At 38.3% G+C, this 27518-nt stretch overlaps 1 protein-coding gene across 7 annotated transcripts in view; it reads right to left on the minus strand.

Moving 5' to 3' along the window:
• Positions 1-27518, minus strand: part of INTS9 (integrator complex subunit 9) — a 125576-nt gene that overhangs the window by 92943 nt on the left and 5115 nt on the right. For 6 of the 7 annotated variants that reach the window (XM_031669933.1, XM_031669936.1, XM_021942816.2 and 3 more), the window contains one exon: positions 927-1054. In XM_031669933.1, coding sequence (XP_031525793.1) covers positions 927-1054 — 128 coding nt within the window. Of the gene's footprint in view, positions 1-926; positions 1055-19280; positions 19309-27518 lie in introns of those variants that run through there. The other variant, XM_021942817.2, reaches the window with a different exon arrangement.

A 27518-nucleotide genomic window follows, 5' to 3' on the forward strand; every position in this document is an offset into this window, starting at 1 on the left:
GCACATGTATTTCTAAATGCTGGGTGTAATTATAACTGAATTCCATCAGCTTTGCATAAAATGTAATCTGGAATTATCTCTGACCTTATCCTCACACCACCTTACTGTACCCCTTATCTCAGAAAAATCAATAGTTGATGAAAATTTTAGATGGTTCATCAGGTTATCGCTGTGAATAATCATTGTACTCAGTGATATCTTCAGGAATGACTGAGATAAACTAGAAAGCTTACCCAGCTTGCTATGCTTTTGAGCTCTTAAATCTGCTTTAGATAGCTTTTCCATATCCTATCTTGTATGTGGTGTCACTTTTTGCTACTGTAAGTATATTTGCTTCTACAAGGTAGTCACATCTTTTATAAACTGTTTCTAAATAGTAGTATGCTGGGAAACCAATTTCCTAAGGCAAAGTCTCAGTTAAGCATAAACAGTGCTATTGTAGGCCTGAGGCAATCTGTCTCATTTAAGATATGAACTTGGGCTACATATGTGGTTCTAAATCTAAGGTTGACTTGGTATGAAAATAATGCACAGAAGCCTATCGAAAAGAAATGTCAGATTCCATGCTGTTAAGTCTCTGCAAAGGCTGTTAAATAATTCTAAAATTCAATTCTTGGGCTCATCAGTTGACCATTTACCAGCTCTTATGTGATGAAAGATGAAATATACATGACTTCAGTTGTACTGAGCAGATGCAGGAACATTTTACAGAAGCTCAAAAGAAGTTATAATAAAGAAGCCAATCAATAAATCAATAGAACACTTCCCATCAACTCAGCCAAAGGAAATTATTTTGATAAAGAACATTTTTAAGGGAACAAAGCAAACTTACGACAATACACTAGGTACTAGTAACATTTATACTAATGGTATCATTTTTCAGCAAACTTAAAGCTCATTTTTTCTTTGGCTGCACCAGCACATACCTTTGAACAAGTGGCAAAGGAAGGAAATTGAGGGTAGAGGTCATGTCCAGTCCACAGTCCAACATAATGGTGGTTGATTTGAATTTGAGCACATTGCATGGTAAGGTTGGGTGCCCTGACAGGCAATACTGAAAAAAATTAAATCACTTTGATCAGTAATCAATTACAGAAGAATCCTACAAAGTAAAATGAATTAAGTAACACTGACGATCTTCTCTCATAAGACCAGAATGTTAAGTTCAGCTAACTTTCTATGTGGTTTCCTCCCTTTTACTGCTTGGGGACTAGTTTCCCCAGCTGTTCAAAATACTCAAGTCTCAGATCACACCCGTCTGTCTTTTCACAGGGTGCCAAGCAAGCCTGGTTTTAGATGGGCCACAGTTATTCAAAATAGAAGGTTTCAAGGCTATAGTTATTCATTCTGTTCTCACAAGACACTGGCGAATTATCATCTTCCCCTTTGTATGGAAGTACTGTCTAAAGCTGTGGATGTCAATGCCACTCTAAGCTAGATACTCAAACTGTGCTCTAGGTTTGGTTTTCTCCCCTTGTAAATAAGTGACCTTGCTCAAAGAGGAACTGGTTAGAAAGGTTAACTAACAAGCATGAGTAAAGGTTTATGCTCAGTCTTGTCAGAAGAAATGACTCAAAAGGACAAGTGACTTCCCTGATGTGCAGACACTAAGCAGGAGTGTGGGAACCTACTTCCAGACAAGTAGGAGTCTTTTGCCTGTGGCGGCAGAGCTCAGAAGTCAAAGGGGCACAAGCCACAATGGTGTCTTCAAAGGAGAGTGAGCACAACACATTGACCCAAAACATTTCTCATGTTCTCCTCAATGTTGTGGCAGTAACAGATCTGCCACACTGAAAATTATCTATATGGGACACGCTCTGCCACTTTTAATAATTCCACTGCTGCTCTGAAGAAAAGAAATGGAGGAAGACCCTTTCCCCAACTTTTAAAGCCCTCCCTTGAGCAACAAACCCCAGAAAACGAAGGGAACAGTGTGTTAAATCCACTAGCAAGTCCATTCTCTCTATTTTTTTCCCCTTGGGACAGAGTCTCACTCTGTCGCCTAGGCTGGAGTGCAGTGATGCGATCTTGGCTCACTGCAACCTCCACCTCCCTGGTTCAAGCAATTCTCCTGCCTCAGCCTCCCAAATAGCTGGGATTACAGGTGTCTGCCCCCATGCCTGGCTAATTGTTTTGTATTTTTAGTAGAGATGGGGTTTCATCATGTTGGCCAGGTTGGTCACGAACTCCTAATCTCAAGTGATCCGCCCGCCTCCTTGGCCTCCCAAAGTGCTGGGATTATAGGCGTGAGCCATGGCACCCAGCCCTCTCCTGATTTAAGCACAAGGACAGCACGAGTGGGAGTGAAGCTCCATCAATGCCCAGCCCCATATGGCTACAGTCACTTAGGCTGAGTCTTTCCAGGTATTTGTTGCTCTGTTGGTTCTATCTTTGTAGTAGATGACTTTTTCCAGAGGACATTACAGGAACTGATAATTTTTGAAAACTGCATGTTCTAAAAATGGTAAGGCCAAGAGCCAAGAAGTTGTATTTTGCAAGCTGCTTCTTCATTCCAAGTTTATGTATGATGATTACATTTTACCAAACAAAAATTCACAAGTCATGGTTTGAAAAGATGCAGGGCACTTACAATGAAAACAATACAAAGTATTTAAAATTGCAATTGTCCTGAAGAAGTCTAGGATCCATGATTTTGGTAATTACATTTTACATAAGTTCCTTCTTTGATAGGTATCAGAATTACAGAAAATTTGTTCCTCCTAATTAAGACAGAGATATTCCTATCTCTACCCTCCATCTGGTTCCCTATTGCTACTCGGTCTTTATCCCCATCTAAAAACTATTTGTTAAAGATAAACTATCTCAAAATGAACACAAAGCATCATGTTAAACTTGCTCCAAATATAGCTAATGTTCCAGGAAAAGCTTTCCTATATTTTTCCTTTCAAAAATAAGAAAAAATCAGATATTCAGAAAAGCATGGAAGAAAATAAAACGAAATGCATATAACACTTATTTCTGAGTGGGAAGATTATTGTCCAATTTTCTTCTTTCGTCTTTCTCTATTTTCCAAAAGTTCAGCAATGAGCTTTTACTACATTTTTATAATCAGAAAAAAAAAATGTGATTAAAACAAAACAGAAAATTTAGCCAGCCACGTTGAATGACAAAATTTTTATCTTCCTCCTTAACTCTAAATTATGGAGGATAAGGTACACCAGAAAACAGAACAGTATGTACAATTTTTAAAAGCTGATGCTCAAAATATTTCAGCAAAGGAAGTTCGCTGAACGACTTTACATTCGTTACTGTCGTTAAAGGCCAAAGGCCAAAGAAAAGTGAGGAACGCTTTCTAACAGCTACCACCAAACGGAACAAACATTTTTAGAGCACTGATGAAAGGTGCCAGGCCCCGAGCTCATTCGCCTTATTTGTATGGATGAGAAGGTTGAGCTCTACCAAGTTTCAGCAGCTTTCCTGGGAAGAGCTGGACACACAGCGAGGTCTCTCTGACTCCAAAGATCCCACTCATGCTTCCCAAACTGCACTGCTCATCATGGGTCAACTGAGCGCACAGGAGCACAGAGTGGCTTGCCTGAGGTTCGCACACTTGTACAGGAGGTGCTTGCAAAGGGCCCAGACCTTCTGGCCTCTAGCGATGCTCTTTGGGCAATTCCAGTTTTCTGCCTCTGTCATCAAGCAGCGTATCATCTACTGAGGGTTATGAGACTAAGGCTCAAAACCAGTAAGTAATTATGGAAATAAAATTATCTACAATCGCACCAATCTGATCATTTTTATATTTCATCTTTTTTCATATTTGTAAAAGCTGTAATTTTAGTATTCATACTGCTCTGTGTGCTGCTTCAACTCTTGATGACTATGTTTTCCTCATGTTACATCACACCTCATTTTTATTGGCCTAAGTAAATATACCATGGTTTGTCTGGTCATTCATTCCCTTATTGTTGAACACTGAGGGTTGTTTCCTGTCACTCTACTATCACAAGCATGGCTGTGGTGATTACTTTAGTGCATAAGTCTTTTTCCACACTGGACTATTTTTTAAGATGATTCCCAGAAGTGATACTAACTGGGTCAAAAAAGATGAGGATTTTACGGCTCTTTCAATCTGCTGCCAAAATGCTTTCCAAAAAGGACTGTACTTATTTACAATGTCATTGGTAATATATCAGATGATCTGTTTCACTGCTCAAACCCATGAGCATTATATTCAAAACCATGTAGAATCTGTACTGAAATGTAGTTATCACCCTAGTAGTAGCCAATTAAATGACCCTAACCAAGGAAAGTTAACTATGTGATAAGTGGCTTTAGTTCTGAGAGGCAGTTTGGTGCAATGATATAAAGTAGGGAATCTGAAGTTAAGACTGCCTGGGCTCAAATCTTGACTGCACTCTGTGTTAACGTGTGATTTGGGCAAGTTACTTAACTTTGGACTGTAAGGTGCAGTAATAGAACCTATCCCTGTAGCAGAGTTGATGGGAGGACTAAATGAATGGACACACTACCTGGTAAACAGTAAGTGCTTTTAGTTGCTATTAGTTACAAAATCATTAAGGGGCTGAAGAGGTCATCTAAGTTTGGATGGAGTAATTTATATTCTGCAGTGGCATTCACTAATATCTTATATATGTGCGTCCCCTAAGACTAGGTGAAATGAATGAACAATTTTATAAATAGTTCCCATTTTGCTAGTCTGCTCTTCAGGAAGATAGATCCACTAGTAAGTACAGAATAAACTTTATTTTTTTCCAGCTTAACAAGCACATAGCAACGCTTTCATGTTCACTTTATTTCTACTTAATTAAAAAGCTACAGGTTTTTCTGTGATCACAATCTATAGTTGGCTCTCCATATCCATGGCTTCTGCATCCACAGATTCAACCAACAACAAATGGAACAATATCTGAAAAGAAAAAGCTACAAATAATAAAATATAACAACGCAGCAAAAGTTATATAAATTTTAAAATGCAGCCTGGGCGTGGTGACTCATGCTTGTAATCCTAGCACTTTGGGAGGCCAAGGCGGGAAGATCACCTTTGGTCAGGAGTTTGAGACCAGCCTGACCAATACGGTGAAACCTCGTCTCTACTAAAGATACAAAAATTAGCTGGGCATGGTGGTGAGTGCCTGTAATCCCAGCTACTTGGGAGCCTGAGGCAGGAGGATCACTTGAACCCCGGAGGCAGAGGTTGCAGTGAGCTGAGATCATGCCACTGCACTCCAGCCTGGGCAAGAGCAAAACTCTGTCTCAAAAAAACAAACAAACAAACAAAAAGCAATGTACAACTATTTGCACAGCAATTACATTGTATTAGATGCTATCTACTGTGGGTATGGAGGGACTACTATACTATCTGTATTTCCCCGTGTGCCTTTTTTTCACAGAATAAGTGGAAACTGGTTTTGAAAGTTACATGTGGCTAAGATAAACATTATATTTTTTGAATAAAAATTTTATCAGTTATACTTAATGTATATATTTCTCATTCTGTTATTTTCATTAAAAAGCTTTTATTATGGGCAGGCATGGTAGCTCATACCTATAATCCCAGCACACTGGGAGGTCAGGGCAGGATAACTTAAGGCCAGGAGTTTGAGGCCAGTCTGGGAAACACAGTGAGACCCTGTCTGTACAAAAAATTTAAAAAAAATAGCCAGGTGTGGTGGCACACAACAGATGCCAGAAGACAATTGGAGTAGTATCTTTGGGGTTTTAAGGTAATTTGCTACCCCACAATTCCAACACCATCATTGTCGAGAAGTAAAGTTAAGAAATTTTCAGACCAATAGTAAGTAAGAATTCACTATTTCAACACCATCACTGAAGGAGGTATATTCAAGGTTATATTTCAGGAAGAAGGGAGTTGAACTCAGAAGAAATAGGATACAAGAAGGATTGGTGAGCAAATAAATTGGTTAAAATATTATTAAATAATAACTATTTTAAAAGTCAAATAATTCATTGACTCTAAAATGTGATGAAAACACATCTGTCTTTTATTTACACACCACTGAGAAAAACAGCAACTATGAGAAATAAAACACAGTGCTTTAATGATGGGACTGAATTATATTATTATGCTAACTTCTTTTTACTTTGAAATTCCTTTCATATAGTGCAAGAAATTTGTCATTTGTCTTCATGTGCATTAGAACAAGATAGGAAATCCCATTGTACATATCTTGGTTATAAAACATCAAAGCTTCAACTTGGCCAGATGTGGGGCTCATGCCTGTAATCCCAACATTTTGGGAGGCTGAGGCGGGTGGATCACTTGAGTGATTAGCCCGTCATGGTGGTGGGCACTTGTAATCCCAGCTACTCGGGAGGCTGAGGCAGGAGAATAGCTTAAACCCAGGAGACGGAGGTTGCAGTGAACTGAGATCGCACAACTGCACTCCCTCCTCAGAGACACAGCGAGACTTTGTCTCAAAAACAAAAAAACAAAAAAACAAAAAAAAACAAAGCTTCAACTTGTGGTCAGTTTTCATAGTAAAAAAAAAAAAAAATCTGAGCGAATCAGAAGAAAAAATAAAAAAAAATCATAATAACTAAAACTTAAAAATCAAGAAATAACAGTATAATCATACTATTGAAAAATATAATGGTAACTAGCAGAGTCAAAAAAGTTGTCTCTTACATTTGGGAACTGGGGACTGAGAGTTTTTCCAGTTTGTAAAACTATTTGATTCATTTTTAACTGTGCATATATAAAATTTTATTTTAAAAAAACCACATTAGACAATGATTCATCAAATGAAAAAAAAAATGGATGTATCTATATGATTTAGAAATAAACCTAGAAAGCTATTTAGAAATAGCCCAGCTACTTGGGAGGTTGAGGCAAGAGGATTGCTCACACCCTGAAATTGAAGGCTACAGTGTGCTGTGATCATGCCACTGCACTCCAGCCTGGGCAACAGAGCTAGACCCCATTTCTAAAAAAATTAGTAAAATTTTTAAAAGCCTGGAAATAGATTTTAAGACAAAGATTATTATATAATGATAAATAGTTCACTGGTAATATATAATAACTGTGACCCTTATGCACAAGCAATGTAGCCTCAAAATACATGAAGTGAAATTTGACAGAATTCCAAAGATTTCAAGGGGAGAAACCTGCTGCCAGTCTAGCTGTTTTAAGCTGCTATTAAAATATGCTCTTTGTTGTTGGTGCTCTGATTTTTCAAACACAGGTATGAGGTATAACTTACTTTCCTTTTGGTTTACGCTTCTAACACATAAGAACTCGTCTTTCACAACTGTGAAAAATACTGTCAGCCATGATCACTTTGAATATGGCCTCTCTCCATTCTTTCTAGTTTCTACTTCTGGAATGCCTATTAAATACATGTGGTAATGTTTCATTTTACTCCCCTTCCCTGTTTATCCTTTCTTTCTTTCTTTTTTTTTTTTTTTTTCTATGTATAGTGCATGCTGGGTATTTTCTTCAGATTTATCTTACATTTTGCTAATTCTTTCTTTAGTGGTGTCAAATCTGCTATTTAACCAACGGGTTAAATACTGAAATTTTCTTCCCGTGACTATGTTTCTCAAATCTAGAAGTCCTCTTTCCTTATTAAAAACAGCATCTTATTCTTTTCAAAGGTTTGGATTCCTTCCTACATGCCTTTAAATCACTTTCACATATTACAGAGTCTCCATGTTACACGATTTTCTGAAGTTCTTGGTAGTCTTATCATGTCTACTCATCCTTACTCATGGTGGATTTCAGATCCTTGAACAGTTTGCATGGTGAGCTCATTTTTGGTAGGGCTTTGTGGGAATTCTGCGGGAACTCTATGAGGAATGGGTTGAGGCAGGTCCCCAATAAATGTCACCATTTTGAGACCATTTTATGTTGATTTCTCAACTTAAATATCTGTACTGTAAGGGGAGCATACACATCAGACTCTCAACACTCTCAAAACACTGGCCCAAGCTCCTTGCAGAGAGGAGCTTCCTTACAGACCCCAGGAGCAAGCAAATGAAATTTTTCTAGTACTCCCTTCACTGATGTATATAGTCCTTGGGAGTTTCTTGATTATCAATCTTGAAATATGCATTTTGAATGTCACATTTATTACTAACAAGATTAAATCATATTATGCAAAGGTTTCAGCAAATCTAATACTTCAAAAATCTGCTGGCTGGGTGTGGTGGCTCACGCCTGTAATCCCAGCACTTTCGGAGGCCGAGGCGGGCAGATCACGAGGTCAGGAGATCGAGACCATCCTGGCTAACACAGTAATACTCCATCTCTATTAAAAATACAAAAAATTAACCGGGCGTGGTGGCGGTTGCCTGTAGTCCTGGCTACTCGGGAGGCTGAGGCAGGAGACTGGTTGTGAACCTGGGAGGCGGAGCTTGCAGTGAGCCAATATCCTGCCACTGCACTCCAGCCTGGGCGACAGAGCTAAACTCTGTCAAAAAAAAAAAAAAAAAAAGAAGAAAGAAAAGAAAAAAGAAAAAGAAACAATCTGCTTTCCAGCTGGGTGCGGTGGCTCACGCCTGTAATCCTAGCACTTTGGGAGGCCGAGGTGGGTGGACTCCCTGAGCTCAGGAACTGGAGACCAACCTGGGCAACATGGTAAAACCCCATCTCTACTAAAATATAAGACATTAGGCCAGGAGCGGTGGCTCATGCCTGTAATTGAAGCATTTTGGGAGGCCAAGGCGGGTGGATCACCTGAGGTCAGGAGGAGTTCAAGACCAGCCTGGCCAACATGGCGAAACCCTGTCTCAACTAAAAAACACAAATTAGCTGGGCGTCATGGCATGCGCCTCTAATCCCAGTTACTTGGGAGGCTGAGGCAGAAGAATTGCTTGAACCCAGGGGGCGGAGTTTGCAGTAAGTGGAGATCGCACCACTGCACTCCAGCCTGGGTGACAGAGTAAGACTCTGTCTACAAAAAAACCAAAAACAAAAAAAACTAGCCGGGCATGGTGGCGAGCACCTGTAATCCCAGCTACTTGGGAGGCTGAGACAGGAGAGTCACTTGAACCTGGGAGGCGGAGGTTGCAGTGAGCCGAGATTTAAAAAAAAAAAAAAAAAAATAGGCTATACAAACAAAATGACAGCCAGCCAACATAATCTCACAAAAATCTTTAAAAGCAGTATGAAATACTGTGAACTTCATTAAAAAAAATTGGCAAATTAGTAAATTTGGCAATTTGGTCATAGGACAAATTGAATTTTAGTGAACTGACTTTGGGTAACAAGTCTGTTTTTTTTTTTTTTGCAAAAAGAACCCTAGTCTAAAACATCATCTATGTTCTTTTCCCTAGTCTTGTTTAAAGTAATTACAATATGCATAGTTATTATGCTATGGTGTTTATTAGGTATCAGGTACTACTCTGTAAGAACTTTATATTTTAACTCTTACAATCCTCCCAAGAACGCCATGAGGTAGGAATTATTTTCTCATTTTACAGATGAAAGAAATGAGGCACAGAAAGTATAAAACTTTCACATGATCTCAAAGTTCTAAGAAAATGTGCCAGGACTTGAATCTGGACGGTGAGCTCCAGAATCAGTACAGTTAGCCAACACAGCATACACACCGTGTTACACAGTATGAAAGGCATTGTCAGAGACCTAAAGAATTATTATTTTTTGCAGAGATGGTATACTCTAAAAGGCCTTATTTTGAATTGGTAAGAATGCAGATGAGTTTATAATCTGGTTCTGAACAAAGAGAATTAGTTAGCTGACTGATGCAATAAAGCAAAGGTCCCAAGTAAATTAAATTATTAAATTGCCCTGCAATCCATTATAAGCAGTAATTTTCTTTCGTTGGTTTCCTTTCCATTCAAAAAGAGTGAGAAGATTCTCTTACTGTAAAGTAGTTTTGCTGCTGAGACTGCCTTTAATTATCTATACTGTAACCTATAACTTCTAGGCTGAATTGATGCCAATAGCTCTTACTCTTGCTTGAGAGAACTGCACAGTCATAAACTGTTTTTTTCGTTAAATAGGCAATGGTGTTAATGAAATAAGTTGTAAATGACATCACCAATTTTTTCCATTTTCTATTTAACCAACCCATGTATCACATCATCCAATATCTCATTTGATGTCAGCATAAAGTATCAGTTCTAACTTTGCTGATACATTGATATTAGCCTGAATGAATCCCTAAATTCTGTGGGTCTCAAATATCTTTATCTGACAAATGAGGAGATTTAACTAGATTATTTTAAGCTTTCTTTTAACACACAAATGTTGTTTCTCATTATTCCACCATTTCACTGGGTCAATCAAAACTCCTCTTTTATATAACCTGTCACCAACACGTTTGTGACATTGTACTCTTTACAATTGACTTTCTGGGCCTGACGCGGTGGCTCATGGCTGTAATCCCAGCACTTTGGGAGGCCAAGGTGGGAGGATCACCTGAGGCCAGGAGTTCAAGACCAGCCTGGCCAACATGGTAAAACCCCGTCTCTACTAAAAATACAAAACTTAGCTGGGTGTGGTGGCGCGTGCCTTTAATCCCAGCTACTTGGGAGGCTGAGGCAGGAGAATAGCTTGAGGCAGTGGAGGTTGCAGTGAGCCGAGATCACATCATTGCACTTCATCCTGGACTACAGAATGAGGCTTCTGTCTCCAAAAAAAAAAAAAAAATTGACTTTCTGAAAATGTAAAAAACTATACAATGCACAAGCTGGAACTAATTTCAAGATCATCTAGTCTAAATACTTCCTTTTAAAAAAATCTTTTATTATTTTCTTTTTAAAAAGTTTAAAATAGAGATGCGGTTTTGCCATGTTGCCCAGGCTGCTGTTGAACTTCTGGGCTCCAGTGAGTGATCCACCAGCCTTGGCCTCCCAAAGTGCTGGGATTACAGGCGTGAGCCACCATGCCCAGCCTAAATATTTCTTTTAGAAACAAGGAACCCTGTTCTTCCAGAGCTTGTAAACTTTTCTCTTCTCCAACACATCCGAGTATTAACATTCACTGCCATCAGTAAATGCAGCTTACTAGGAGACACTCCATGGCCTAACAGGGCATATAAGGTTCCCAGAGGGACAGGGAGCGTCTCTACCTTGTATTACCCCATTCTGAGATGCTAGCTTCCACTGAGGCAAATTTGCCTAATTTGGAGGCAAATTACCCCTGCTAGGAATTTTGGGCCAGGCCCTCCAATAATCAGAGTTCTATAAATACATTTCAATTTTATTTGGTAATCTTTCACTTTCTTCCACTTTGTGTCTTGATTCCATCTCGCAGGAGAGCTGTTAAATGTGCCAATCACACTCACTGTCAAAGTGACTACACAGCTGGATAAAAGAGGATAATTTTCCACTTGTGCAGAAAATCTGTAGCATGCATGGTGAACACAGAAAAGCCACTTTCTGGTTGAAGAGTGGCTAGATATCACACACAGCTGAGTAACTGCCACTTAGGGTTGCTCCCTCACGCTCATCCTTGGCTTTCCATGAAAACGAGACAAGCAGCAGAGGGTGGTCATAAAAAGCAAAATTTCCGCAACAGAAGCACAGGAAGGGTGGAAATGTTGATAGTAAACCATTAAGGGTAAGGGAAGGAAAACAGGTAGGGGTTGCCTTTGGAACCAACATTGTTGGCTATCTGGAACCAGCACTTAATACACGTTAAAAAGTAATTATAGTTGATGAAAAAAAGTTCATGGAACTATATATGTGACTCTGTTTGTTATATATATGTATATATGTATGTATGTATGTATGTATAAAAGACTGTAACTACACACACCAAACTGACTGAAGTGGTTACCACAGGGGAGAGTGGTTGACCATACTGGAACTCTCACTTTCTACTTAGATACTTCTGTATCCTTGACTACTACTACTTTTAAACATTAACCAGAATTTTTTTTTTTTTTTTAAAGAAATCAGAAAAACCCCTTTTTTTCTCTCTCTCTTTTTTTTTTTTTGAATAGTCACTACCAAAGAAGTTTCTATTGGCAACAAAGTTTTTAAGGACAATATAATTTATACAAATTGCTGAAAATGTGCAACAATGACAACTGGCAAGAAAAATGGTTAATGAAATGGTAAAACGTGTACATGGCTAGAGGATCAGCATCAAGAAGGGAGACTTATTAGTGTAATATTATTCAAGAGTAAGCTAAGAATTTATTCTAGCATGTTAGAAATACGCTTTTTTTCTCTCTCTCTTCAAACCACATATAAATGCAATGGTTCAAGTTTCAAGGTTTAGACAAATCTGGACATCACAATCAATCACAAAGCATGAAGCAGAAATACCATGGATACTAGGGAGTTCCTGATCACAATTGTGAAGACAATCAGGAAGGGGTTCCCTAACTTAACAGACTTTCAATGCAGACAAAAGTGTTTTATATTTAGGGGAAGATGCCTGGTATAATACATTTCAGCAAGAAGGAGAGCACGCCTAGTTTCAATCTTTGAACAAATATGCTGCTGGGTGGATCAAGAGTTGGGGGTGGGGAGAAGTTTACGCCCCTTTAGTCACTTCAGTTTTTCAAAGACATGGATTGCCAAACAGCTTTTGATAAATTGAGTAAGTTTTTAAAGACAGCGAACATTTATTAATCACTGACTTCATGCTGGATTATTCGCATGCATTTATGTACGCACAAAAACCAGGCTGACTGGCTAAGTACTAGGGCCGAGAAAAGGCTTTTCAATGGAAAAACTTCTTACTAGTCACACCATAATAAATTAGGAGTCAGCAAAGGAAAGAGCTTCCATTTGCCTCTACCATTTGGTAGAGACTTTGGGAGAGAACGGAAGCAGTAGCTTCTTTACTAACGTATGCTGATCCTATAGATTAGGCAGAAGGGAGAGCCATACTTACTGGAGGAACTAGTTAAGTTTTGATTTTCAGTTTACCTTGGTCCATGATAAAATACTTCTTTGAAAATCTTTATTATGGAATCTAAGCAAGGAGATTCTAAAATTTTAGCGAAACATTTAATATAATTTTGGGGTAGGAGATAACTTTTTTTTGAGACAGGGTCTCACTCTGTTGCCCAGGCTGGAGTACAGTGGTGTGATCATGGCTCACCACAGTCTCAATCTTCTGGGCTCAAGCAATCCTCCCACACCTCAGCCTCCTGAGTAGCTGGGACTACAGATGTAAGCCATTATGCCTGGCAAATTTTTGTATTTTTTTGTAGAGAGGAAGTCTCACTATGTTGCCCAGGCTGGTCCTGAACTCCTGGGCTCAAGCGATCCGCCCACCCTGGCCTTCCAAAATGCTGGGATTACAGGTGTGAGCCATCATGCCTGACCCAGGAAATAACTTTTAAGGCATGATCCTAAAGCCATGATCCTGGGAGAAAACACTGATAGATTGGATTACTTATACTAAAGACTTTTCTATGAGACAAACTACTTTGAATAAAGTAAAAGATTATCTGGGAAAATAGTATTTATAAAACCAAGACAAAAAATTGATACCTTTAATATATAAAGAGCACTAACAAATGAGTAAGAAAAAGACAAAGATTCCAACAGAAAAATGTGCAAAAAGCACAGTTAATTCATGAAATACAAATGAGTGAAAAAACATATGCAAAGATGTAACAGAAATGCAAAGCAGAAACCCAGAAGAAATAAAAGTGTAATTTAAAACTATACTGAGATAAAATGCCCAGTCCATACATTGGCAAAGAAGCTAAAGATGAGGTTGTGGGGAAATGGAAACTCTTATTTACTCTATGGGTAAAAACTAAAGCAGTCCTGAAGAGCAATATTGCATCAAAGTTTAAAATGTGCATGTATAGTCTTTGAACAAGAAATTCCACTTAGGAATTTACAATAAGCAAATACAGTAACTAGATGGGTGCAAAAAATATAAACAATATGTTTTCATCAGCACTGTGCAGGACAGTAGGGAATAAAAACCAAAATGTTCAACAGCATAATACGTCCATACAATGTTATATTGTAAACATATTTAAAACGAACTATATAAATGTTCCAAATGAAAAAGCTTATGACCATTGTCTCTCATTATCTGTATGTCTCTTCTCCTTTTAAATTAGAATCCATGTCTCAGTTGTAATTATGGCCACCTGGAACAAAAACTATTTGCTAGACTTGACTGCAACATCTAGATGTAGCCATGTAAGAAAATGCTGGTCAGGAAGGTATAAATAGAAGTAGCGTACACAACTTTGAGAAAGTATCAAAGGGAGAGGACATGCCTTTCTTTGTCCCTTCCTCCTTCCTTCTGGTTAGAATAGGGATATAATGGCCTGAGCTGGTAGTCATATTGGATCACAAAGAGGAAGTCATGGATTACAGATGGTGGAGCTACAAGCTATCAGGAGAGCCTGGACCTGCCACAACAGCCCTGGACTATTTAACTCAGCACATCATTTACACAAGAGAGATGTAAACATTTATCCTGTTTAAGCCACCATTACTTCAGGCTTTCTGTCACTCAGAGCTGAATCTAATCCTAACTGGTGTACAGCTTTAGGGTGACTCACACAGAAGTTATCACTGTACACACCTATCATAGCAGGTATACCATAATGACTGATTATTTGAGGTGGTGAGATTACAGGTGATTTTTATTATTTTCTTTATACTTCTCAGGATTCAGAAGTATATTCTGAAAATTTTTTCTTACATCAATACGTACTGATTCTGTAATAGTTATTTTTATTTTGAGAAGTTTTCTAAAAATGTGTTAAAAAAAACAGAAGCTTTCTTTTACTTAGTTCCTTGAAACAACTCTCTTTAGTTTAGTCAGATTGATTTCTTTTGAAAAACAACTATATTGCCTGACAGTTTCCCACTGAATCTCAGCAGCCTGCCAGGCACACAAATAGATTTTACTAGGCTGAATTTCTTAAGGTTTCCTGAAGAACCCCACATAAAGATGGTAATTTATCTTTATGGATAGATTTTCCATAATGGATTTATGGATGAATTTACAGATGAAAGGCAGTTTGCCAGTCCTCTACCAAGTTGCTATTTGCAGATAGGTGACATATTCAACAATTTCACCCTTTAAAACTTTCAGGTCAGCATAATGTTGAATTAAAGAAGTCAGACACAAATGAGACATAAGGTATAGTTCCATTTAAATGAAGTTCAAGAACAGGCAAATGGGAGACGCAGTGATTTAAGTCAGAATAGTGATTAACTGGAGGGAAAGTTATTGACTGGGAAGGAAACAAAGTTGGTGGAAATGTTCTGGATCTTAATTTTGATCATGAATACATGGATGCATATATAGGTAAAAATTCATCAAGCTGTATGTATGCTTGAAGTTTATGCTAGCTGAACTGAATGAAAAGTATACCTAAAACCAAACAAGCACCCTGTGGACCGCAACATACTTTCTAGTAATTTGTCTATACTCAACATGTTGATGTGACTGAGAATACATATTTATCAGTTCTGGAAGAAGAGGATACCCCCTGCTCACTATCTCTTCCTCAACAGAGATGAAAGTCAAGGAATTCTTTAAGGTTTCTGTTCCCTCCTTATTCACATCTGGGCATTCTTCTCATACTGTATCATCAACTGGTCCCACTGATTGTCGGGATGCCTTTTGCCCTCTGGTGTATTTGTGAATTCTGTTACTGCTTCCGAGGTCTTCTGTAAAGTGCTAAAAAATATTTTCTCTCCTATGTAGGTAATTCTGACTTGGAATTTGCTTTGATGCATTTGCTAAACTCCCTAATTCTTCTTGTTTTGATTATATGTCACTTTCCTAAATATTTTCTGTAACTGCAATGAAGTCATATTTTTTGATTTCACATTCCAGTTTTTCTTAATTGTGTGAAATAAAGCTCTTTTAACTCCTTGGTCCCAGATTTCCAAAGGGAAAAAATTAAAGGCTCTACATGTTTACAAATTCTTACTTTAAACTCTTTTTTTTTTTTTTCCGCTCAGGCTGGAGTGCAGTGGCGCAATCTTGGCTCACTGCAAGCTCCACCTCCCAGGTTCACGCCATTCTCCTGCCTCAGCCTCCCGAGTAGCTGGACTACAGGCGCCCACCACCACGCCTGGCTAATTTTTTGTATTTTTTGTTTTTTAGTAGAGATGGGGTTTCACTGTGTTAGCCAGGATGGTCTCGATCTCCTGACCTCGTGATCCGCCTGCCTCAGCTTCCCAAAGTGCTGGGATTACAGGCATGAGTCACTGCGCCTGGCCACTTTAAACTCTTAAACTTCCTTGAAACTTTTTCTGGAAAACAGAAAACCTCCACAATCCTTACTCTTTACTGTCCAAACCACTCAGCTTTGTAGTTAAAACCCACCATGCTTTTGCTTCAATTTGCCTAACTTCCCCTTCCAATACACTTATTAGGTCTGCCTCTCCCCCACTTATAGTGATCTATTGTTGCCATCAAATACACAAATCTGTCAGATGTTAATAACATATATAATGAAACTAATTTCATGAGTAGCTGTATTAGTCCATTTTCATACTGCTGATAAAGACATACCTGAGACTGGGCAGTTTACAAAAGAAAGAGGACTTACAGTTCCACGTGGCTGAGGAGGCCTCACAATCATTATGTAATGCAGAGGGGAGCAAGTCACATCTTACATGGATGGCAGCAGGCAAAGAGAGCTTGTGCAGGGAGACTCCCATTTTTAAAACTATCACATCTTGTGAGACACATTCACTATCATGAGAACAGCTTGGGAAGGACCCGCCCCCATGATTCAACCATCTCCCACCAGTCCCTCCCACAACACACGGGGATTATGGGAGCTACAAGATGAGATTTGCGTGGAGACACAGATCCAACCACATCAGTAGTTGATATTCTGAACTATCCAAATAGGAAGATGTCACCAGGGGGAAATAAGTCCATTTTTGTACACACTGCTACAGAGCACTACAAAGCAAAAAATACAAAATAAATTGTACACATACATTATTGGGGAAATGGAACTTCTCCAAATTATTTTTACTTTAGCTGTTCCTTCTACTTGGAATAAGACAAAACACTCCTTCTTGAACATATTTATCAAAGTACTTTTCAAGGTCAGTTCAGATTTTGCCTCTCTAGGGAACTGTGATTCTCCCATTGGAATTCATCTTTTTTTCTTTCCTTCAACTTTTAAGTTCAGGGGTACATGTATAGGATGTGAAGGTTTGTTACATAAGTAAATGTGTGCCATCGTGGTTTGCTGCACCTATCAACCCATCACCTAGGTATTAAGCCCAGCATCCATTAGCTATTCTTCCTGATGCTCTCCCTCCCGCTACCTACCTGATGAGATTAATCTTCCATAATCTTAATCTTACATAGGTAGGTCCCTACTGCCTGTATCAAAGGCTATCACCAAAACGTTATATTCTCAATCACATACATTGAATATACACAGTTTGTTCAATAGTAACTGATAGGTAGGATCTATGTCTTATTCATCTTTATGTCTCAGAGCACTGAGAATGTTTTATACGAGATAGACATTTAATAACATTTGTTCAATCGTATAGCCAAACAATGGATTTTTGTTATTGCTTCTCTTATCCGTTAGCTGTAACTATCACAGTCATCAACATAATCATCAACAGTTTCTTCCTACTGGATACATAGCTTCAATCAAAAACCATTTAAAAATAAGCCACCACCTACGGCTCTGAGCCCCTTTGTGTTTCTACACAGATTTTTTTTTGTGGGGGTGTGTGTGAGTGGCCATTGTGTTTATTTTAACAGATTGATTGTTTACATTTCTTGGGTTTATCAGGCCTCTCTCTCAAGTACAGAGAAACTATTTCTGGCTGTTCTGTTTTCCAAGGAAACCTTGCAATTTTCTTTTAAGGTCATAGAAATCTATTACTCATTTCTTCCCTGTGTTTTGGCTAGGATCATGTGTAGCAATCTATTACTTCTATGAGTCTGCTATGCACCACCTAAGACTTTAAGTTATAAAATCCATTGTTTACTCAAAAGTCTGGAAAGGGCTTACAAGATATAATTAACTGCCTAGGACACACAATAAAACACAAATATATTTTCTCTTTAGAAAAATAACTTATTGTTAGGCTATGTAAAAGAATCTCACTTTACTAATGACTAGAAAATTATGGACCAAGAAAGCAGCCAGCTACAGCATGTAAATTGAAATATATAAAAATTTCAAGCCAAAAGTCAGTATGCCCACTCTAATCAGAAACAGAGATGCCTACCACCAAAACTCCTATTCCAAATCATTCTGTACATGTAAGCCACTGCAATTACATCAGAGAAAGAAATGAAGTGTAAAAAAAATCTGCAAAGTTATGCACCTGGAAACCCCATGAGAATCAACTGGAAAAGGCATTAAAAATTAAAATTCAACAAGGGGCCTGTGTAGTGAACACAAGAAATAAATAGCCTTCTTACATGAAAACCACACAGGAAAAGATTTCAGTTTCAGTAACAATCAAAAAGATAAAGTATTTAGATATAGATTTAACAAGAAATATCTAAAAGCTATATTAACAAAAGGTTTTAAAACGCTACAAAGAAACATTTAAAAAAAGATTTAAATAAAGGAAAAGATGTCTTATTCTTAGACTCAATGATATAGTAAAATAAATTAGTCAATTCTCTTCTTAAATTTTATAAATTCAACCTGATCCCAATAAAATTACAAAAAATATTTTACCAGGAACTAATAATTGTAAATTTATACGAAATGTAAAAATCTAAGTTTTATACAAAAAAATAAATGTCTGAGAGCAGCCTGGAAAATTCTGAGACACAGGGCAATGAACAGGAACAAATACTATAAGATATTAAAATATACTCCAGAACTACATAAGGTAAAACAGTTTACTACTGGAATATTAATAGATCAAGAGGAAGATAACTGAGCAGGAAACGGAAATACAAATGCTTTTATAAATATATAAAAATATGCTCCACATTGCATACATATGAGAACAATCAAATTTAAAATATAATGATATAATATTTTTTCACTTTTCAGTGAGAAAAAAACAAGTTTGATCATTACATTGTAGTGGTAAGCATTAGGATATGCTACTGGCAACTGCAATTTGATAAATCTCTATGGGAGCATTTTTGCAATAAACCTTAATAAAAAATGCATATGCCCTTTGAACTATCAATTTCACCAGTAGAAATGTATGCTATAGATGTACTTCCTAAGAGGTTCACAAAGGAGATAATCTGTAAAACATGAGCTGTAATTGCAAGAGACTGGAAACAATTAATGTTCATTGATAGAAGTTTTGTTAGATAAATTATGGTATATTTAAACAACAGAACATTATGCAACTGGTTTTTCTTTTAGCAACAATATGAATGTATTTTTGAGATATATTGACACTAGTTTCATAATTATGTTTTAAATCAGCAACAAAAACCATGCCCTAAACTTTAATCATGAATGATTTTTAAAATAGCTGGGGAAGGGTATAGGTGGTGGAATGATATCTTTCAGGCAAATACCCACAATTCTAAATTCTTCCTACAAGCAATGAAAATAAAAAGTGTGTCAGAAATATTTTCTAAAAATATTTGAGAGCAGTATTGAAAATATTTCATTGTTCAGAAGAAAAGTATCTTGAAACCAAAAGAACTAGGATCTTGTTAAATGCAGATTCTGTTCATTAGGCATGGGTATGCAGTCTTATAAAATGAAGTCGTTCTAGATATTTATATGAAATAATCTTAAAGACACATCTCTAACTTAAAAAAGAAAAAGCGATATGCCAAACCAATGTGGATAATATCTCACTATTTTTGTCAAAAATAAAATAGGGATGAAAACTATATACATGCATGAAAATCCACAGAATATCTTTGAAAAATATAAAGCAAACTGATAACTGAGATTGCTCCTGGAAAGGAGGATAAGGAGTGAAAGAGTGGGAGGGAATCATTTCACTGTTTCTGTTTTCCTGACTTAGGGTTTCACTCTGTTGCCCAGTCTGGAGTGCAGTGGAGCGATCATGGTTAACTGTGGCCTTGACCTCCTGGGCTCAAGTGGACCTCCTACCTCAGGCTCTTGAGTAGCTGGGACTACAGGTGCGTGCCACCACATCCAGCTAAAAAAATATATATATATATTTTGTTCTGTAGAGACAGGGTCTGACTGTGTTACCCAGGCTGGACTCAAATTTGTGGGCTCAAGTGATCTTCCTGCCTTGGCCTCCCAAAGTGCTGGGATTACAGGTGTCAGTCACTGTGCCTGGCCTTCACTGTTTTTATGTTTTTTTTTTTAAGTAAAGTATACTTTAAAAATGTTGGGCTGGGCGTGGTGGCTCACGCCTCTAATCCCAGCACTCTGGGAGGCCGACATGGGCGGATGACGAGATCAGGAGATAGAGACCATCCTGGCTAAAACTGTGAAACTCCGTTTCTACTAAAAATACAGACTTCATGTCTAAAACACCAAAAGCAACGGCAACAAAAGCCAAACTTGACAAATGGGATCTAATTAAACTAAAGAGCTTCTGCACAGCAAAAGAAACTACCATCAGAGTGAACAGGCAACCTACAGAATGGGAGAAAATTTTTGCAAACTACTCATCTGACAAAGGGCTAATATCCAGAACCTACAAAGAACTCAAACAAATTTACAAGAATAAAACAAACAACCCCATCAAAAAGTGGGCAAAGGATATGAACAGACATTTCTCAAAGGAAGACATTCATATCTTGACACATGAAAACATGTGTCATGAAAAAATGCTTATCATCACTGGCCATCAGAGAAATGCAAATCAAAACCACAATGAGATACCATCTCACACCTGTTAGAACGGCAATCATTAAAAAGTCAGGAAACAACAGGTGCTGGAGAGGATGTGGAGAAATAGGAACACTTTTACACTGTTGGTGGGACTCTAAACTAGTTCAACCATTATGGAAAACAGTATGGCGATTCCTCAAGGATCTAGAACTAGAAGTACCATATGACCCAGCCATCCCATTACTGGGTATATACCCAAAGGATTATAAATCATGCTGCTATAAAGACACATGCACACGTATGTTTATTGCGGCACTATTCACAATAGCAAAGACTTGGAATTAACCCCAATGTCCATCAGTGACAGACTGGATTAAGAAAATGTGGCACATATACACCATGGAATACTATGCAGCCATAAAAAAGGATGAGTTTGTGCCCTTTGTAGGGACATGGATGCAGCTGGAAACCATCATTCTCAGCAAACTATTGCAAGAACAGAAAACCAAACACTGCATGTTCTCACTCATAGGTGAACTGAACAATGAGACACTTGGACTCGGGAAGGGGAACATCACACACCGGGGCCTATCATGGGGAGGGGGGAGGGGGGAGGGGGGAGGGATTGCATTGGGAGTTATACCTGATGTAAATGATGAGTTGATGGGTGCAGCACACCAACATGGTACAAGTATACATATGTAACAAACCTGCACGTTATGCACATGTACCCTAGAACTTAAAGTATAAAAAAAAAAAAAAAAAAAAAATTAGCCAGGCATGGTGGCGGGTGTCTGTAGTCCCAGCTACTCGGGAGGCTGAGGCAGGAGAATTGCTTGAACCCGGGAGGTGGGGCGGAGGTTGCAGTAAGCCAAGATGGTGCCATTGCACTCCAGCCTGGGCAACAGAGCGAGACTCCTGTCTCAAAAAAAAAAAAAAAAAAAATGTGCACAGGCAGGTCGTGGTGGCTCACGCCTGTAATCCCAGCATTTTGGGAGGCCTAGGCGGGTGGATCACCTGAGATCAGGAGTTCCAGACCAGCCTGGCCAACATGGTGAAACCCCGTCTCTACTAAGAATACAAAAATTAGCCGGGTGTGGTAGCAGGCACTGCCAGCTACTCGGGAGGCTGATGCAGGAGAATCACTTGAACCCAGGAGGTTACAGTGAGCCAAGACTGTGCCACTGCACTCCGGCCTGGGGACAAGAGCAAGACTTCATCTCAAAAAAAAAAAAAAAAGAAGAAAAGTGCACATATTACCTAACTAAAAATATACCAAAAAAAAAAAAAATACTCAGCATAACTAATCATTAGGGACATACAAATTAAAATCACTAGATATCACTTCACACCCATTACAATGGCTACTATTTTAAAAAACCAGAACACCAATCATTAAAAAAAAAAATAGAAAATGACAAGATGGGAAGAATGTGGGGAGAAATCAAAACCCCTGTGGACTGCTGGTGGGAATATAAAACAGTGAAGGTGCAGCCACTATGGAAAACAATGTTAGTTCTTCCAAAAGTTAAACACAGATTTACCATGTGATTTGATCCAGGGATTCCACTTCTGGGTATATACCCCAAAAATCAAAGGCAAGGACTTAAACAGATATTTGTACACCCATTACTACCAATAGTCAAAGAGCAGATGCAACCTAAGTGTCCATCAAGGGATAAATGGATAAAGAAAATAATACCACATTGTTTGTGGCATACACAAACGATGAAATATTAGCCTTTAAAAAAAAAAAGGGCATTCTGATACATGCTACAAAAATGTATGAATCATTATGTTAAATGAAACAAGCCAGACACAAAAGGACAATACTGCATGATTCCACTTATATGAGGTACCTAGAGTAGTTGAATTCATACAGATGGTAAGTGGAATGGGGTTTGTCAGGGGCTGGAGGGTGTGGTGGCGTGTGCCTGTAGTCCCAGCTACTCGGGAGGCTGAGGTGGGGGGATGGCTTGAGCTCAGAAGGTGGAGGTTGCAGTGAGCTGAGAGAGCACCACTGCACTCCGGCTTGGATGACACAGCTAGACTCTGTCTCAAAAAAAATAAATAAGAAAAAAAAAAAGTGAAAGTACTTAATGCCACGGAATTGTTCAGTTAAAAATGGTTAAATGATAAATTTGACCCAGTTGTGTGTATTTTGCCACAATTTAAAAAGAAGTAATGCACAAATAGAAAATCTGAAAACACCTATGGAAGTTAAGAAATTGAATTAGTTGATTAAAAACCATCCCCGAAGAAGAGCCCACCCTACATGGCTTCACTAACAGATTCTATCAAACATTTAAAGGCTGGGCATGGTGGCTTATGCCTGTAATCTCAGCACTTTGGGAGGCCCCAAGGAGGCCAGGTAACTTGAGGTCAGGAGTTCGAGACCAGCCTGACCAACATGGAAAAACCCCGTCTCTATTAAAAATAAAAAAATTAGCCAGGTGTGGTGGCAGGTGCCTGTAGTACCAGCTATCCCCGAGGCTGAGGCAGGAGAATCGCCTGAGCCCGGGAGGTGGAGGTTGCAGTGAGCCAAGATTGCCCACTGCACTCCGGCCTGGGTGACAGAGTGAGACTTCGTCTCAAAAAAAAAAAAAAAAAAAAAAAAAAATTAAAGAGGAAATAATACTAATTCTTCATACACTCTTGCAGAACATAGAGGGATAGAGGAGGAGGAAACATTTTCCAACGCATTCTGTGAGAACAATATTACCTGATACCAAAGCCAAACAAAGATATCACGAGAGAACTACAGACCAATATCCTTCATGAATACATACACAAAAATACTTAACAAAATGTGAGCAAACCAAATCCAGCAACATATACAAAAGATCATGATCAAGCGGAATTTATTCCAGGAATGCAAGTCTGGCTTAACATTCAAGATTCAATTAAAGTAATATATTAATATAAAGGCAAAAACCACATGATCGCCTTGATAGATGAAGGAAAAGCATCTGACAAAATCCAAGACCCATTTATGATAAAAACACTCAATAAGCTGGATAGAAGGGAATATCCTCAGCCTGACATAGGGCATCTATGAAAAACCTACAGTTCACATCATATTTAGGAGTGAACAACTGAATATTTTCTTCCTGAGATGAGGAAAAAATCAACGATGCCTGCTTGCATTACCTCTATTCAACATTGTACTGGAGGGTCTAGCTAGTACAACCTTATAAGAAAAAGAAGTGAAAACCTGGATAAATTAGAAATGAAAACTTATGTCTACACAGTCATAACAGCCAAAAAGCAGAAATAATTCAAATGTCCATCATCTAGTGCAGGAATAAACAAAATGCAGAGTACCCATAGAGGAAAGTATTATTCAGCAACAAAAAAGAAACAATTGATATATGCTACCACATCAATGAACTTCAGAAACATTAGACCAAATGAAAGAAGATGTCTTAGCCACAAAACACCCATATCAAATGAGTTAATTTACATAAAATGACGAGAAAGGGCAAATCTACTGAGACAGAAATTAAATAGATTCGTGGTTGCTGAGGCCTGGAGGTAGTAATGGAGATCTTTTTGGAGTGATGGAAATGCGCTAAATCTGGATTATGGTGAATGAGGCACAACTCTGAAATTTACTAAAAGTCAATGAATTTTGTTTTATATGCATGAATTTTACACATTACATATTACACCTCAAAAAAGCTGTTTAAACCATGTAAAAAAAGGTACCTATAATAATATCATTTACATATTAAAACTACTGCTTTTTACCCATATTTCCACATGCTGGAAAAAAATAGAGGAACAAAGACTTATAAAGCTAGAACATCTCATTATGCTTGCCTTCATATTAATGGCATAGAAAAATGTAGAAATATTGTATTTAGAAAAAGAGACTAATTAAGCCATAAATCTGAGAAATGGATTATACAAGACATTTTATTATTCACCTCCCCCACCTCTTCATAAACATGAGTGATGAGAAATAAACTAATCTAAGGCCAAAAAAGGTGTTAGTTTTACAATACCTATTAAAGAATAGCTTTCTTGAACATCATTTGTCTGATTACCTATCTTCGAGAGAGCTAAAGTTCACTCAAATGTGCTTTCAATAAATTTAAACATTTTAAATCTTCGAGGCATTTCCTTCAAATTGATGGTAAATCAGGAGCCATTTAAACCCATTGTTTTTCTCGCAGTAAAGTTCCCACCACACAGTTACTACTCATGATCACTGAGCAACCTGTGACTTTCAAGCCAGCGCCTTTCTCTTACAGGGTCTTCTCTATTTCCCTTCCTGTGCTTGCTGTTCCTACTTTTGCCTTTTCCTATGATCTCTGCAAATTTCTGGCATGTACCCCTTTCTTAGTCCTGCCTGATGTGTCAACTGCAGGCTTCCTCTCACTGGCCTTCCCTTTTGTGGGGAGGATAGGGGATTTCCTCTGCTATCTACCCACACTTCCCCAGCTGCCTCTCCAATCTGTCTGATCCCATAGTACCATCATCTTAATTCCTACATCTATGCACTGGCATTTTCAAAGCAACACCATAGATCTTTTACAAGCTTCCTTTTGAAGATTCTTATGGCACCATATTTTTATCTGAAGAAATGTGTTCCCCTTTCTGGTACATCTTCCCACGTCTGCAATCACTACTCTAGGGACATTTTACTAAACATGGATGAAGTCTATAGTAGACTGAGAGCATGTGAGGATAGATCAAAGAAGAAAGTTACATTTGGAACACAAATAGTAAAAGTAAAGAAACAGCATCATTGGCAAGGGTGGGGAAAATGCATTCTCATATACTACCTGTACAATGGAAAACTAGTGAGCAATTTGGCCTCATCTGTTAAAATATTCAGAAAGCATATTACTGGATACAATTAAATATAGTTTTGACCATTACAAGTAACAAAAATATTTGAGCCAGTGCCCAAGGGTATCTCTAATCAGGACATTCAATGTAATACTGTTTGAATTGGATAGTAAACCCACGAGGCTTCACATTCCATATAGGCTGGGGATAAATCTGTTTTGTTCACTGCAATATGCTTAGTATTTTGAGCAACGCCTGGTACAGAGGAGGTGTTCAGGTTTGTTGAGTAAATAAATGAATGATGCAGATCTGAGGGTTGGTTTATGCCTGGACCTCTGCTGGTGTTCAGCAAACCAGGAGTGTATTTTCCATGTGGAATGACTTGGTGGCCATGCTGCAACCTGGGCCCTTGTGAACTATTAACTAAATATTGCTGAGCATCAGAGCAAATGCCAGAGGGATCTGAGTACTCAGAGCAAACCAGTCACAAAACAAATGTGCTGTTGTGGTTATAGCAACAGTAATGCTGTAATACTTGTATTAGAATAGTCTTCTGGCTTTGCTGATTGACCATAGCTAAGCCAGAATTTTTTTTTTTTCAATTCAACTATTATTACCAAAAGTCTGTCATCAGTGTATTTTTTTTTTTTTTTTTTGAGACAGGGGCTTGCTCTGTCACTCAGGCTAGAGTGCAGTAGTGCAATCAGCTCATTGTAACCTCAAATCCCCAGGCTCAAGCAAACCTCTCACCTTAGCCTACTGAGTAACTGGGACTATGGGCATGATACACCAGGCCTAGCTAATTCTTAATTTTTTTTGTAGAGACAGGGTCTCACTATGCTGCCCAGGCTGGTCTGGAACTCCTGGGCTCAAGTGATCCTCCTCCTCAGCTTCCTGAAGTGCTGGGATTACAGGTGTGAGCCACTGTGCTTGGCCCGGTATATTTTTTTGTCTTGTTAAGTATAAAAAATTTAATCTTCAGAACAACAATTTTGGACTCAGAAATGCCTAAGAGTAAAATATCCATCTTTATCACAGAGCATTACTGAGCAAGGTATGTAACTTAGCCTTATGTCACACGTAGCTTTTCAGAGTTTGAGGAAATCATGAAGGAAAAAACCTATTGAGGTTATGATAAAATATGACCTTTGAAAAGCTTGAAATGACATTACATCCTAAAGACACAGGAGGGCACTCTTATCAACCAGCAAAGAAAAACAGAAAAGACAGTGAAGTCAAGCTGACATTTTAACAAATTGTACTGCAATAGTTGAATCAGGCACTGGTAAAACGTTGAGGGCTTGTAATTTATAGCCCAAGATTTCCTGTTTTTCATGTACAACCTAGCAAGCCAACAGGATTCTCCAACCATGTAAATTGGAGGAAGAATCCAACACTCGCAGATCCAAGGTGAGGATTAACCACGCCCCTTTCTAATGATTTCTTAAACTGACCTTGGGGCAGGATTTGCCCCTTTCAAGCAATCTTCTACATAATCTACAATTGCACTCAGTATTTTACTTGTCTTCCACTGGGAGCAGTCCATGAATTCATTTCTTTGCTCCATCTGTTTTCCCAGGAGAAATGGCAAGTTAAAAGTTTAAGCCAGTAGAAATGAAACAGCATTTTGAACAAAGGAGCATAGACCACTGAAGAATGTATTTCGTGGCTTTCTCAAGTTTTAAAATTTGTAAACACAACTACAGAATATAATTTTCTCCATCAAATTTAGTTAGTATAACAAGCATTTAAATGACCTTCCTTTAAGACTTTTAACAAGCCGGCTTCTGCAGAGCTCCATGGATTCTGAGGCACTCAGGCCCCTCCCAAAGGATTATCATTAATCTTAAAGTCACATTCAAATTTGTGTCTCAGCAAAGTTATAAATAATTCCATGTCACAGGGGTCAAATGTAATGGTTAAAATGGAAAGCGTTAAAACTGTGAATGCCAAGGGTATGCTGTGGTTGCATAATAAATCTTTGTTGACTGAATAAGCCAGAAGAGTCTCTCCATCTCAGGTAGTATCTGTAGGAAGTACAACACACAGGCTGCATTCTTGAACTGCTTCGGA

Source organism: Papio anubis, chromosome 8, assembly GCF_008728515.1.
Source record: "Papio anubis isolate 15944 chromosome 8, Panubis1.0, whole genome shotgun sequence".
Taxonomy (NCBI): domain Eukaryota; kingdom Metazoa; phylum Chordata; class Mammalia; order Primates; family Cercopithecidae; genus Papio; species Papio anubis.